This window comes from Siniperca chuatsi, linkage group LG5 (genome assembly GCF_020085105.1).
Source record: "Siniperca chuatsi isolate FFG_IHB_CAS linkage group LG5, ASM2008510v1, whole genome shotgun sequence".
Lineage (NCBI taxonomy): Eukaryota > Metazoa > Chordata > Actinopteri > Centrarchiformes > Sinipercidae > Siniperca > Siniperca chuatsi.
This window is the reverse complement of record NC_058046.1, coordinates 31,088,211-31,102,852: the sequence shown is the minus strand read 5'-3', so window position 1 is coordinate 31,102,852 and position 14,642 is coordinate 31,088,211. Positions and strand designations below refer to the sequence as shown.

At 46.6% G+C, this 14,642-nt stretch overlaps 1 protein-coding gene across 2 annotated transcripts in view; it reads left to right on the top strand.

Moving 5' to 3' along the window:
* npdc1b (neural proliferation, differentiation and control, 1b) overlaps window positions 1–14,642 on the top strand; it is a 50,411-nt gene that overhangs the window by 19,579 nt on the left and 16,190 nt on the right. Inside the window, exons 2-3 of one of the 2 annotated variants that reach the window (XM_044195627.1) lie at window positions 1,245–1,412; window positions 6,251–7,551. In XM_044195627.1, coding sequence (XP_044051562.1) covers window positions 1,245–1,412; window positions 6,251–6,870 — 788 coding nt within the window. In that variant the 3' untranslated portion in view covers window positions 6,871–7,551. Of the gene's footprint in view, window positions 1–1,244; window positions 1,413–6,250; window positions 7,552–14,642 lie in introns of those variants that run through there. The other variant, XM_044195626.1, reaches the window with a different exon arrangement.

Below are 14,642 nucleotides of genomic sequence, written 5' to 3'. Positions count from 1 at the left end.
GAGAAGGAGACAGGGCATATTTTGCTGCTCAGTATGGATCAACATGTCACAACCTGAGGGACAATGAATGACCTAGACACACACAGCACACGCATGCGTTCACACACATACACATACACAGTGTGATATGATCTGTTGAAATGTAATTGGGGAGATGTTTACTGGGTGAATTACTCCATACTACATACAAACAATAACATTACTGTTAACTGGGAATTCGTTTCAGTACGGCTACTGTACCCTTTTATCCTTCCGTAAACATAAACCATTCATCAGCAAACACAAATACATACATAGGATATACTATATATATATAATTAATATATGACAATCTCAATGTTGTGTTAATGATCATATTACTGTTATTGTGTGTTGTCCAAATATTTGGACAAATTATATTTTGATGCTTTGGCAACATTGATCTTGAAACTTTCATGCCAATAAAGCCCTCTGAATGGAATTGAATAGTAATGACCTGCTTACAAAAACACAATGTAGTCTTATATTTGTAAAATGTATTTGGTTTAGCAACAAACTAAACAGAATATATGGTTTTGGGTCATGATTAAGTTTTGGACAATTGATGTAACGTTTATCAGTTTACTTTCCCACTTAAAGAACTATTATGACATTTCTAGAAATATGCTTATTTGTTTTCTTGCTGAGAGTTTGATGAGAAAATTGATACCACTCCCATATTTGTACGGTAAATATACAGTAAAGCTACAGCCAGCAGCCAGTTATCTTAGCTTAGCTTAGCATAGCACAAAGACTGTAAAGAGCTAGCCTGGCTCTGTCCAAACGTAACAAAATCTGCCTACCAGCTCCTGTAAAGCCATAGATAAGTTATATCTCGTTTGTTTAATGCATACAAAAACAAAAGTGTAAAAGCTACATGTCATGGTGGAGGTGATAGTAGGTGGATTTTGTTACCTTTGGACAAAGCCGGGCTAGCTGTTAATGCTAAGCTATGCTAGCATCAGCTTCATATTTACTGTACAGACATGAGAGTGGTATTGATCTTCTCATCTAACTCTCCGTAAGAAAATGAAGTGGCGCATTTCCCAAAATGTCAAACTATTCTGTTAAAAAGTCATTAAAAGAAAACTAAGAATGGATTGAATTTTTTGTTTGTAAAAATGTAAAATTAAGATGGACTGTTGGATTGAAAAATGAAAAATATGAAAAAAGAAAACTGGAGTAGTTTTGTGAAAAGTAATTCTGTGTCACGTATTTTTCCACAGGGTCTCATCTGTGCCCTCGGAGTTTAGACTGTGCCCGGGCAGGACGACACTTTTGCGAGCCGGGCAGCGCACAGTGCGGCCCATGCCTGCGCCCTCTGGTGGAGAACTCACATGGCCGCTGTGTGGTCAAAAGGAGGCATGTTCTTCATTCAGCTCAGTCCGTTAAAGGTAGATATACAGTACCAGTTCAACTTTTCTGGCCTTTTATTACAGTTTTTTACAATTGGTAATATGCAATACTGAGTTCACTTTTTTAGAACACCGCCAGCACAACAAAAGTCAATGTGGACTAAACTGTAGATCACTTTTCATTGCTTTGACAACAAAATGCATTGAATGACTATGTCTTTCAAATTTCATGCACTGTTTTCTCACTTAAACTCAACCACTACCAAAACTCTGCATTGTACATTTTACACATGTTTACATACTATTGTAAAAATTGTTACATTTACATTCAAAACCTAACATAACTCAAAATTACTGTAAATTAAACTGCAATTTGCTACATTCTGCTACATCTACATCTAAAAATATATAAAAAATTAAAAATGCATAAACTCCTAATTGGGACACTGAGCACTTACAGTATTTTCATTTCTTGATGCCCTCTATGAGAGACTTGTGCCAGGTGAGGAAAGGGGGCAAGTGAGGTGGAATCCAGAATATTTTGTAATTGTATGGGACGATGTGGCATTTCAAGATTCTCTTCCAATGGTTTACACTCCATCCCAGGATTATGTCACTTTTCCTTCCACCTTACTCTCCATTCTCCATTCCTCAACCCCACAGAGGAATTGTTTTTCTCATGGAGGTGAAGTTTATGACCACCAGCCACATGAATTAGATGTCCCTCTTGGACGCAATGAATGGTGGATGTCTGGACATATCTGCAGAAGATTGCCAGGGATGGATCTTGCTTGCAGAAGATTATTTCCCAGGTGTATTGCAAGAGAGAACATAAGATGTCATGTGGATGAGAACTAGCACTGTTGTATTTCTATATCTCTAGCTATCCTATACTGTAACGTGATGATGATGAGGATGATGAACAATTTTACCTAAACAATTCCTGCAGTACTCAAAGAAGACACTAATGGAAGGTATAGTGACAATTGGCTAATTTACGATGCTGAGGTACAGCCGATACCCCCACATTCCAAGATGTGGCCTGGAAATGATCACAGCACACAGTACTGTGAACTCAGGAAACAAAGAACAAGCACAGTGAGGATCATGTTTTTTGACTTCTCCAGTGCTTTCAACACCATCCGGCCAGCCCTTCCGGGGGAAAAGCTGGCAGCGATGCAGGTGGATGCCCCCCTCATGTCCTGGATTGTTGACCTGACTGGCAGACCACACCATGTGCGTCTGCAGCACTGTGTGTCGGACAGCATGGTCAGCAACACTGGGGCCCCTCAGGGGACTGTCCTCTCTCCCTTCCTCTTCACCATCTACACCACGGACTTCCACTACCAGTCCTGCCACCTTCAGAAGTTTTCTGATGACTCTGCTGTGGTGGGAAGTATCAGCGGTGATGATGAGACTGAGTACAGGGCTGTGGTGGGGAACTTTGTCTCATGGTGTGAGCAAAACTATCTGCAGCTCAATGCGACAAAGTCAAAGGAGCTGGTTGTAGACCTACGAAGGGCCAAGGCACCAGTGACCCCGGTTTCTATCCAGGGGGTCAGTGTGGACATTGTAGAGGATTAGAAGTACCTAGGAGTACACGTGGACAATAAACCTGACTGGGCTAAGAATACTCAAGCTCTTTACAGGAAGGGCCAGAGCTGCCTCTATTTTCTGAGCAGGCTGAGGCCCTTCAACATCTGCCGGACAATGCTGAGGATGTTTTATGAGTCTGTGGTGGCCAGTGCTATCCTGTATGCTGTTGCATGCTGGGGCATGTTGAGGGTAGCGGACTCTAACAGACTCAACAAACTGATCCGTAAGGCCGGTGACATTGTAGGGGTGGAGCTGGACTCTCTGTTGGTGGTGTCAGAAAGGAGGATTCTGGCAAAACTACATGCCATCTTGGACAGTGTCTCCCACCCACTCCATGACGTGCTGGTCAAACAAAGGTGTACCTTCAGCGAAAGACTCATCCCCCCCAAAAAGCACCACAGAGCGCCACAGGAAGTCATTCCTGCCTGTGGCCATCAAACTCTTTAACTCCTCCCTCTAAGTGTCAGTCACTATGGCCTTAAGTCGATAAACTGGACTTTGGACCATTAACATCTCTGCAATACTTGAAATAATTGTGTAATATTCTCTGTTTAATACTGCTGTGCAATATCAGATATTTATTTATTTATTCATACTTCTATTACTGCTGTGCAATATCCATATCTGTTTCATAATCATCTTAATAAACTACACTTAACTTGACAGTACCCATTATTGCACTATTACTTATTACTTACAGTGCATCCGGAAAGTATTCACAGCGCTTCACTTTTTCCACATTTTGTTATGTTACAGCCTTATTCCAAAATGGATTAAATTAATTATTTTCCTCAAAATTCTACAATCAATACCCCATAATGACAATGTGAAAGAAGTTTGTTTGAAATGCAAGAGATAAAAAACAGCACAACATTTGTATAACAAGTGAATTGATCATAGCTTGTAATAAGAGAAAATGCAAGTTGAAATGCCAATTCTGACTCAAACACACACACACACACACACACACACACACACACACACACACACACACACACAGGGTCATCAGACATATGATAAACTTTGTTAATTTGTTAAAAAGAAATTGGAACAAAGAAAAGATTTGAGACAATTAGGGATTTAGGGATTAGAGATTATAGATTTAATGATGGGAGGAGTGAAAGTTCTGCGCGTTGGCATCGGACACTGCCCACCTAACACAAACTATAATAACAGGAGAAATCAAAGGATCACTCTCTTCTTCACTCCTTTCTTCACTTCATCTGTTTCTGCTCTACGCTACTGACACTCTTGTCAACTTTTCCCTTCTGTGCTCACTTGCGCTCTTCTACTTCGTCCACTCTACCACCTTCCCGGTGCCCTCTACCACCTTCGCTGCAGCTCCAGAGGTAGAAAAACCTGCTGAAAGCGACAGAAGGAGAGAGGAGAGAAATGAGAAAGCAGAAGGCTCTGGCTTTTGGAGACTCTAGGAACCACAAGTAACCCTCCATTCTGGGAGTGCAGTGTTCTAGTCGGGTAATAAGTTATTATGAGCTCTTTACGATATGATGTTGCCTGACCATTAAGAGCTTTGTAGGTGAGGAGAAGGAATTTAAATTATATTCTGGATTTTACAGGGAGCCAGTGCAGAGAAGCTAATATTGGAGAAATATGATCTCTTTTCCTAGTTCTTGTCAGTACACGATCAAATGGAGACTCTTAAGGGACTTAATTAAGTGGTATTAACGCTACATTAACAGATATGTATAGTGAATATGTATAGTTTTGTATTTCATTACTGGAATAACTTTAGTTTCACTTTGTGCACTTGGAATTTCTCGGCAAAAACTGCAAAAAATAAAGCCTATTGAAGCATATTGCTGCATTTCTGATTCATTTTTGTAATATGTACTGTAAGGTAGCACAATTTTTTTCAGATCTCACAAAGTGTTTTCACAAGATGAACAAGACTCCCCTATGATTGTGTTTTTAGAGTCATCTTTATTGGCCAAGTGTGTTTACACATTTAAGGAATTTGACTTTTGGTTCTAGTGGCTCTCACTGTGTAAAATCAGTGGAGATCCCCTTTAATTATGGCCAAAAGCACAAACAAGTGTGTAATTCTTAGCCACAGCAGCCTGGAAATGAATAGTATTGATCGAATTGATCAATTGATTGATTGAATTAAAGTATTAATCTGACTATAGAACACAAATGGGACAACAACCATATGAACAGTAAGTAAAGTTTATTTAGTATAGCACCTTTCACAGATCAAGGTCACAAAGTGCTTCACAAGAGTAAAACATTTGTTAAAAAATAAGACAGTAAAAACAGTAAAAAGAAACAACAGACCTTAAAAACACACTAAATTACAAACACTAGGTGAGACAAAGGCCAGTTTGAATAAATGAGTCTTCAGCTGCTTTTTAAAGGTGTCCAGACGGAGGGAACAAGTCTCATTTTACTAGGAGCCACTTTATCCAAAACGGTGGAGCAATGTGTATTAAAGTAGTGGACACTGCGCTTAGGTGAAAAAGTTGCAGAAAACTTCTCAGCTGAGAGGCGATTTAAGATGCAAGAGCAATTTACACGTTTACTGGACCGAGAATCTAAATTAAAAGACAGGCTGAACAAAACACATTCATGGTCAGTAACATGCAGCACCTCAGAGCAAATAGAATCAATATTTAAACCAAGTGAAAAAACAAGGTCCAAGTTATGACTCCTGATGTGTGTGGGACCAGACGTGTTGAATAAAATTAAAATACTCAGTGACATTAAGAAAATCAGCAGCAAAGCTGCAAGTAACTTCATTGACGTGAGTATTAAAATTACCAACCATAATAACTCTGTCCAACTTAATGAACAGAGTTGGAATCACTGAATTCAGAAATATAATAACTATTAGAACCAGGAGGTCAATAAATTATACAATAAAACGGATTTGAACGACCAACTTTGGTCATCTGCAGTTCAAACAAGGAGAAAGCCCCAGTGCTGTCATAGTTAGCCACTATGCCCCCTGATCCTTTTGTCCTCTTCTGTATCTGCCTTCCCCTGTGTTTCCTGGCGGTCCCCTGTCCGTCTTGTTTGTGTGTGTGTGTGTGTGTGTCTGGGTTCTGGGCTGGTTTCCAGATCTCCCGGCTGCTATTGATTACCGGCACACCTGATCATCATCATCATCATCAACCACCACAGTTATCTACCGGGCTCATCCACACTTCCAGCGCCAGATCATCTTCGTACCCAGTACGCGCCATACGTAACGGCTCAAGTAAGATACCTTTTGAAGTTTGTCTGTACTTACCTTATGGTAACATTGTCTGTCTCCGTTGTAGACCTCTGTGCTGCCGGTGATCACTTCCTTGTGCCACGGTCATCGGACTCTAGTCTCAGTCTCAGCGTGTCTTCACCCGATCAGCCCAGCCTTCAACCACGCCAGCCAGTCCAGAACCCGCTTCCCTGGTCTCCGCTCAACGCACCACCCTCCAGCCTCCGTCCAGTCCGGTCGAACTCTCCGTACTACAACGCACTTCGCCAGACACGCCGCGATCTCCTGATCTTTCCACACAATAAAACTGTTCAGACCTTGATCAGCTCTGTCCGTGTGTCCTGCTTTTGGGTGCCAAGTTCGTTCCACATAACAGAACGATCTGGCCAGCATGGACCCAGCAGGCACTCTCCCGGAGGAAGGTCCCCTCCACCAGGCGATAACAGGCCAAGGGATTCTTCTGGGACAACACGAGCAGATGATCCGTACCCTCGCCGACAGCAATCAGGCCATGTTGACCCAGCTCACGCAGTTGACTCAGTAGGTGTCCAGACTCGCCATCCAACTCTCCGCTACAACCTCGACTCCGTCAGCGTCGCACGCGCCACCAGCGGAGTCTCCGGTGACGCCCCCTACTCCTCCCTTCCAGGAATCCCACGCCACCGATCCCGTTCCTTTCTCCGGTGACGTCACAAAATGTCGGGGTTTCCTGCTGCAGTGCTCTTTGGTGTTCAGCCAGCGCCCGGTCACTTTCTCCTCCGATCAATCTAAGATAAATTACATAGTGGGTTTGTTACGGGACAAGGCATTAACCTGGGCGGAAGCTACTCATGCCCGTCAACCTCTCTCTTCGTTGTCTTTAGTGGAGTTTCTCGAGAGGATGAGAAGGGTTTTTGACCATCCTGACGACGGCGGAAATGCGGGTAAGCGGTTGCTACGGATCCGGCAGAGGAACCGCAGCGTGGCGGATTACGCGGTGGAGTTCCACATCCTAGCCGCAGATTCAGGATGGAATGAGGAGGCACTCATCAGCACGTTCATTGCTGGTCTAAATGACACTCTTAAAGATGAGCTGGCTGCCCGTGAGGAGCCCACGGCACTGGACGCGTTGGTGACACTTTGCATCCGGATGGACAATCGCATGCGCGAGCGGTCGCTGGAGCGTTCCAACAGTCTACATCCTCTTCCATCTCGCCATGTGGCCACCACCATCCATCCCCGTTCCAGCTTGCCGAGCCCAGCTCCCGCTCCTAAGCCCTTGCCAACCTCAATCGATGCAGAGGGAGAACCGATGCAACTAGGCCGGACCCACTTGACGCCAGAAGAGCGCCGTCGCCGACTTACCGCGGGGGAGTGCCTTTACTGCGGCGACAAGGGGCACTTCCGGGACAAGTGCCTCCGGAGGCCAAAAGAGTAGGCTCACCGGTCGCAGTGGGGGTTCTGGTGAGCCACGACAACCCCCTTAACCCAGGTCCACCCAGATTGCAGTTCCCCGCCACTCTCTACTTCCAAGGTGGGTCTCTTCCCTTACAAGCTCTTATAGACTCCGGTGCCGAGGGTAACTTCCTGGACGCGGGTTTGGCCAGAGAGGCTGGTCTCCTCACAGAACCGTTGGAGAGCCAATGTAACGCTGAGGCTCTGGATGGCAAGGTTCTGGCTCGCGTCACTCACCGTACCGTTCCGATATCCCTGGTGCTCTCGGGAAACCATAGAGAAAGGATCCAATTTCAGCTCATTTCGTCCCCCAACACACCATTGGTTCTGGGTTTTCCCTGGTTGCATCTCCATAATCCCCTTATCGACTGGGCCAAGGGGAGAATAGGTAGTTGGAGTCCATTCTGTCATGCTTCTTGCTTGCAATCTGCTCGATCACCACCAGGGAGCAGCCCCTCTTCGACCAAATTGGATCCGCCGGACTTGTCTCTAGTTCCTCCCGAGTACCACGACTTTGGCGAAGTCTTTAGCAAGGATCTAGCCTTGTCCTTACCACCGCATCGTCCATATGACTGCGCCATCGATCTTCTTCCCGGGGCTCCACTGCCAGCTACCCGTCTGTATAATCTGTCACGACCAGAGAGGGAGGCCATGGAGAGATACATCGGGGATTCACTTCGTGCGGGTCTCATTCGGGCATCCTCTTCGCCAGCTGGGGCAGGGTTCTTCTTTGTGACTAAGAAGGACGGGACACTACGCCCCTGCATCGATTACCGTGGGCTAAATCAAATAACCGTAAAGAATAAGTACCCACTGCCACTAATCAACTCTGCGTTCGAGCCTCTTCAGGGGGCCAAGGTGTTTTCCAAACTGGACCTCCGGAACGCTTATCACCTGGTGCGCATCAGGGAGGGGGATGAGTGGAAGACGGCGTTCAACACCCCTCTGGGTCACTTCGAGTATTTAGTGATGCCGTTCGGGCTCACCAACGCCCCAGCGGTTTTCCAGGCTCTGGTGAACGATGTGCTGCGGGATTTCCTTAATCAGTTCATCTTCGTCTACCTGGATGACATACTCATATTCTCCCCGGATCAGTCCAGCCACGTTCGACAAGTCCTGCAACGACTTCTGGAGAATAGGTTATTTGTCAAGGCGGAGAAATGTGAGTTTCATGTGCAGTCAGTTGGTTTCCTTGGGTACATTCTAGAGAGTGGACAGATGAGGACCGACCCAGCCAAGACCCAAGCAGTGGCAGAGTGGCCAGTACCTACCACCCGAAAACAGTTACAGCGGTTCTTGGGATTTGCCAACTTCTACCGGCGTTTCATCCGGGACTATAGCCGGGTAGCAGCGCCATTGACCAGACTGACCTCTTCTAAGATCCCGTTCGCATGGACCCGGGAGGCAGAGGTCGCCTGGAACCAATTAAAGGTTCTCTTCACGTCAGCCCCTATCCTCATCCAACCTGATCCCTCCCGACAGTTCACGGTCGAGGTGGACGCCTCGGACATTGGCGTCGGAGCGGTTCTCTCACAACGCTCTCTCTCTGACCAGAAACTGCATCCATGTGCTTTCTTTTCTCGACGACTTTCTCCAGCCGAACGGAATTATGACGTCGGAAACAGAGAACTCCTCGCCGTCAAGCTAGCCCTGGAGGAGTGGCGACACTGGTTGGAGGGAGCGGAGCAGCCTTTTATTGTATGGACTGATCATAGGAATCTAGAGTATATACAGACCGCTAAAAGGTTAAACTCTCGCCAGGCATTTTGGGCCCTGTTTTTTGGCCGTTTCAAGTTTACCCTTACCTACCGTCCAGGATCAAAAAACATCAGGCCGGACGCCCTCTCCCGGCAACATTACACCCTTGAGAGCTCCTCAGTACCAGAGACCATTCTCCCGTCAACTTGTGTGGTGGCCGCCGTCACTTGGGAGATAGAGTCCATCGTGAAAGCAGCTCAGCGTGATCAACCTGATCCCGGGAACGGGCCTCCCAATCGTCTGTTCGTCCCGGACTCAGCCCGCTCCCAGGTACTTCAGTGGGGGCACAACTCACGCTTCGCCTGTCATCCTGGAACCACCCGCACTCTCTCCCTGTTAAGGAGATACTTCTGGTGGACTACCATGGAGGCGGACACCCGGGCTTTTGTCGCAGCTTGTTGCATCTGTGCCCGAGGTAAGGCCTCCCATAGACCACCAGCCGGATTGCTCCGTCCTCTTCCCATTCCCGGTCGGCCATGGTCACACATCGCCCTGGATTTCAACACCGGTCTTCCTCATTCCCATGGCAATACCACCATCCTCACCATTGTGGACCGCTTTTCCAAAGCAGCTCACTTCATAGCTCTCTCCAAACTTCCTTCAGCTCGGGAGACAGCCGACCTCCTGGTAAATCATGTCTTTCGGCTCCATGGTATACCTCTGGACATGGTATCCGACCGAGGGCCCCAATTCATATCCCAAGTATGGAAGGCTTTCTGTCAGGCGCTGGGGGCTACAGCCAGTCTCTCCTCGGGGAGACCGAGAGGGCCAACCAAGACCTTGAGGCCGCCTTGCGTTGCGTGGTTGCCACCAACCCGTCGACCTGGAGCTCCCACCTCGCCTGGATAGAATACGCTCACAACTCTCTAACCAGTTCTGCCTCTGGTCTCTCTCCTTTAGAGGCATCTCTAGGTTATCAGCCCCCCCTGTTCCCGTCCCAGGAGAGGGAGTTGGCTGTTCCGTCCATTCAACATCATCTTCGCCGCTGCCACAAGATTTGGAGAGAGACCCGAGCTGCACTGTGTCGGTCGGGGGAACGGAATCGACGGATCGCTGACCGACGACGGACCCCAGCACCCACATATGAGCCAGGTCAGAAGGTTTGGCTATCTTCCAAAAATATTCCTTTACACACGGAGTCCAAGAAACTATCTCCCCGCTACATTGGACCCTTCATCATCGAGCATGTCATTAACCCCTCCGCTGTTAGACTCCGGTTACCTCGATCCATGAAGATCCACCCCACTTTTCATGTGTCTCAACTCAAACCTGTAGCTGTCAGTCATCTGTGCCCTCCAGCCGTTCCCCAGCCACCCACCCGGGTCATTGAGGATCATCCTGCGTACACAGTGCGGCGGTTGTTGGATGTTCGCTGGCGAGGTAGGGGGTTCCAGTATCTGGTGGACTGGGAGGGTTATGGCCCCGAGGAGCGGTCCTGGGTTCCCCGATCCCATATCCTGGATCCACAACTTATTCGGGAGTTCCACCAGGCTCGCCCAGAAGGCTCCGGGAGGGTCGCCAGGAGGCGCCCATTAGAGGGGGGGTACTGTCATAGTTAGCCACTATGCCCCCTGATCCTTTTGTCCTCTTCTGTATCTGCCTTCCCCTGTGTTTCCTGGCGGTCCCCTGTCCGTCTTGTTTGTGTGTGTGTTTGTGTGTGTGTCTGGGTTCTGGGCTGGTTTCCAGATCTCCCGGCTGCTATTGATTACCGGCACACCTGATCATCATCATCATCATCAACCACCACAGTTATCTACCGGGCTCATCCACACTTCCAGCGCCAGATCGTCTTCGTACCCAGTACGCGCTATACGTAACGGCTCAAGTAAGATACCTTTTGAAGTTTGTCTGTACTTACCTTATGGTAACATTGTCTGTCTCCGTTGTAGACCTCTGTGCTGCCGGTGATCACTTCCTTGTGCCACGGTCATCGGACTCTAGTCTCAGTCTCAGCGTGTCTTCACCCGATCAGCCCAGCCTTCAACCACGCCAGCCAGTCCAGAACCCGCTTCCCTGGTCTCCGCTCAACGCACCAGCCTCCGTCCAGTCCGGTCGAACTCTCCGTACTACAACGCACTTTGCCAGACACGCCGCGATCTCCTGATCTTTCCACACAATAAAACTGTTCAGACCTTGATCAGCTCTGTCCGTGTGTCCTGCTTTTGGGTGCCAAGTTCGTTCCACATAACAAGTGCTCACCGTCTGATTTGGAAAGCAGTCCCTGAAAACCACGGCGAGTCCTCGGGGGGCTAGTGCTGGAAACAGTGGCCTGAGATGAAACCGGAGAAGAAGAGGGGTGTGTGTGTGTGGAGTGTAAACAGTCACGTCAACAGAGCTGCACCAGTTGTGGAGGTTAAGGAGTCTGCTGAAATGACCAGTACCGCGGACTACTGTGGGAATGGGACCTGAGATAAAAACAGACTTTCCACAATGCTGTAGGAAATGATGAGATGAGATTTGGTCAACTCAGACTGTTGAAGAACTGTGTCATTTGTTCCCACATGGACTATTGCTCTTTTAAAGGAGGACAGGAGTGATGGCAGTAAACCCTGGAGCTTTTTTAGAATGTCAGAGGCAGTGACACCGGGGAAATAGTGTGTGACTGCATTAAAGAAACGCACATTCCTAGTTATGGAATCACCAACCATCAGTGTTGAGGAGGAGAAAAGCAGCTGGGGGGTGTAGGCTGGGCTCTGTCAGGACTAAACATAGCACGTTCAGCATCCATAGTATGCACCACATTCACAGACAGTGGATGGATGGTCGTAGGGACTGCTGCCACGAGTGGGCGGCATCCTTCTTAGCAGAGGGGTTCCCTACTACCATCCAGACGAATGAGACCTCTAGAGCTTCCACAGTCTGGCAGTGTGCTTAATTATATGCTACATATTGGGTGTGTAATTGATCAGTGTTCCTGCCCCTCTGTGTGCTTCCTCTACACATGAGTCATGTATTTTACCAAAGGGTGACTTCAGAGACTCCCATTGCCAGCTTCCATCTTCCATTCATTTCAGTCAGCAGTGTGTGTCATAGTTAATGTCTAACACTAATGATCTTTGTGAGTCTCTGCTTTCATTCTGCTCTATTGAGACATGATAATGAACTGGTGAATGTGAGATGTATAAGGAGGCAGAGCTGCTTTGTCCAAAACACAGGGAACTTTTCTGGAAAGATTCAGCAACATTACCGCAGAGTAACACGGCCGAAGAAAAGAATATTACTGTGATGAACTGAGATAAAGCTGATCCAGTCAGTGTATCCTTATTTGATACTGTATAATAGATATAATACTACACTGGTTCTCTATGACCTTGCTGCAGACTTAAATTTTGGAACACATCTTAACAAACCTATTTCAAAGAATGGCTATATTTATTAACAAAAATATTCTTTCATAAGATAGTGGTAATTAAAATACATAAGATATATTGTACCTGCTAGGAAAAACGTTATAAAGAAAAATTAAGATAAAACAATGTCCTCATGATTCAAGGTTCAAGGTACATTTATTTGTCATTCTACAGCACAGGGCTGCACAATGAAATTAAAGTTGTAGCCCCCTTAACGCTGCACACACAGATATTTAAAATTTGAATACAAATAAAAACAATATATACAATTACTATATTATACAAGATAGTGGTATGGTAATATGCAAAACCATCATAACAGAGAGTTCCATGTAACACATTTATGGTGGAGTGCGGAGGATGAAGTGGAGTTGAGGAGTCTCACAGCCTGAGGAAAGAAGCAGCTCTGTAGTCTGGTAGTACGACAACGAATACTTCTGTGTCGCTTGCCAGACGACAGCAGGGTGAACAACCTGTTACTGTGGTGGGTATTGTCTTTTAGTATCCTTTGGGCTCTAGCAGGTACCTCACCTCTCCAATATCAATGATGCACGTTAGATGGGAACCAATGATGTTCTGGAAGGTTTTAATCACCTGCTGCAGAGCCCTCCAGTCCCGGGCTGTGCACATCCTATGCCAGTTTGTAATGTTTCCAGACAGGATGCTTTCTATTGCTCCTCTGTAAAAGTTAACTCAAACTCTGCACAGGAATTTTGCCTTTTTGATTTTCTTTAAGAAAAACAGTTGTTTCTGAGCTTTCTTTACCAGCGTGGAGATGTGTGATGTCCACGACATGTTTTCTGTGATGCTGATTCCTAGGAGCCTAAAACTGTTCACTTGCTCAACCTCAGCTCCACTGATTTAGACATGAGTGTATGTCTTTGCCTCTTTTTTCCTGACATTGAGCAGTAGGTTGTTCCCTGTGCACCACGCTGCAAAATTGTTGATTTCCTCCCGATATGAATTGTCATCATTGTTTGTAATAAGGCCGACGATGGTAGTGTCATCTGCAAACTTCACAACAGAGTTCTCTCATCAAACAGCATTCTGATATAGGAATTGCTATTTTCATGTGTGAAGACTGAGTGGAGGGCAGTGGAGATGGGATCCTTTGTAGCTCTGTTGGTTCTGTATGCAAACTGGTGAGGGTCCAGGCTAGCTGGGATGTTGTTTTTGATGTCCTGGAGAACAAGTTTCTCAAAGCACCATCACAGGCTACAAAAGCCTGTGATGGCACCAAGCATCATTGATGTAAACACAGAGTCTGCCTCCCTCGTCTGACCAGAGTCTCTTTGTTCTGTCGGCGCAGAACATGGTCTGCCCGTCGAGTGCAATAACTTGGTCTGGGATGTTGTGATGAAGCCAGGGCACAACAGTCTCTGATTTCCCATTGCTGAGTTAGCCTGAGTCTTATTTCAGCCATTTTATTTTCCTGCGATCGGACATTAGCCAGAAGTAGGCTGGTTAGTGGAAGAGCCTTAGGTCCAAGCTGGGTTAGCTTAGCTCATAGGCTGCATTCACACCAAATAGGGCGTAGGAGCGAAAACGCCAGTCCTCCCATTCATTTGAATGTGGGTAGTGCATTTAGATTCTGGCGGTGGGGACTGCAGGGGATGGCGAAAAAACAGTTCACAACACAGTTCTCAGAAACAGAATCAACTTTTGGAGAAACGTAAACCGACAGGGCGCTGCGGACCAGTCAAACTGCTTCAAAGTCATCCTGAAATATCGCTGAAACCAGGCATTTTCCAGGCAGAGTTCATGGACCAAAAGATGATACTCTCCCAGTTGTGTCCTCGCTTGGTTTTTTTCGTGTAGCCAGCTTCAATGTCTGTGTCTGGCTTGCAGTCTCTGCTGCAAAATAGAGATACCATTAAGCTTCGTTTGGTTTGTGTCCATTTTTTTGGTGGTGGTCGA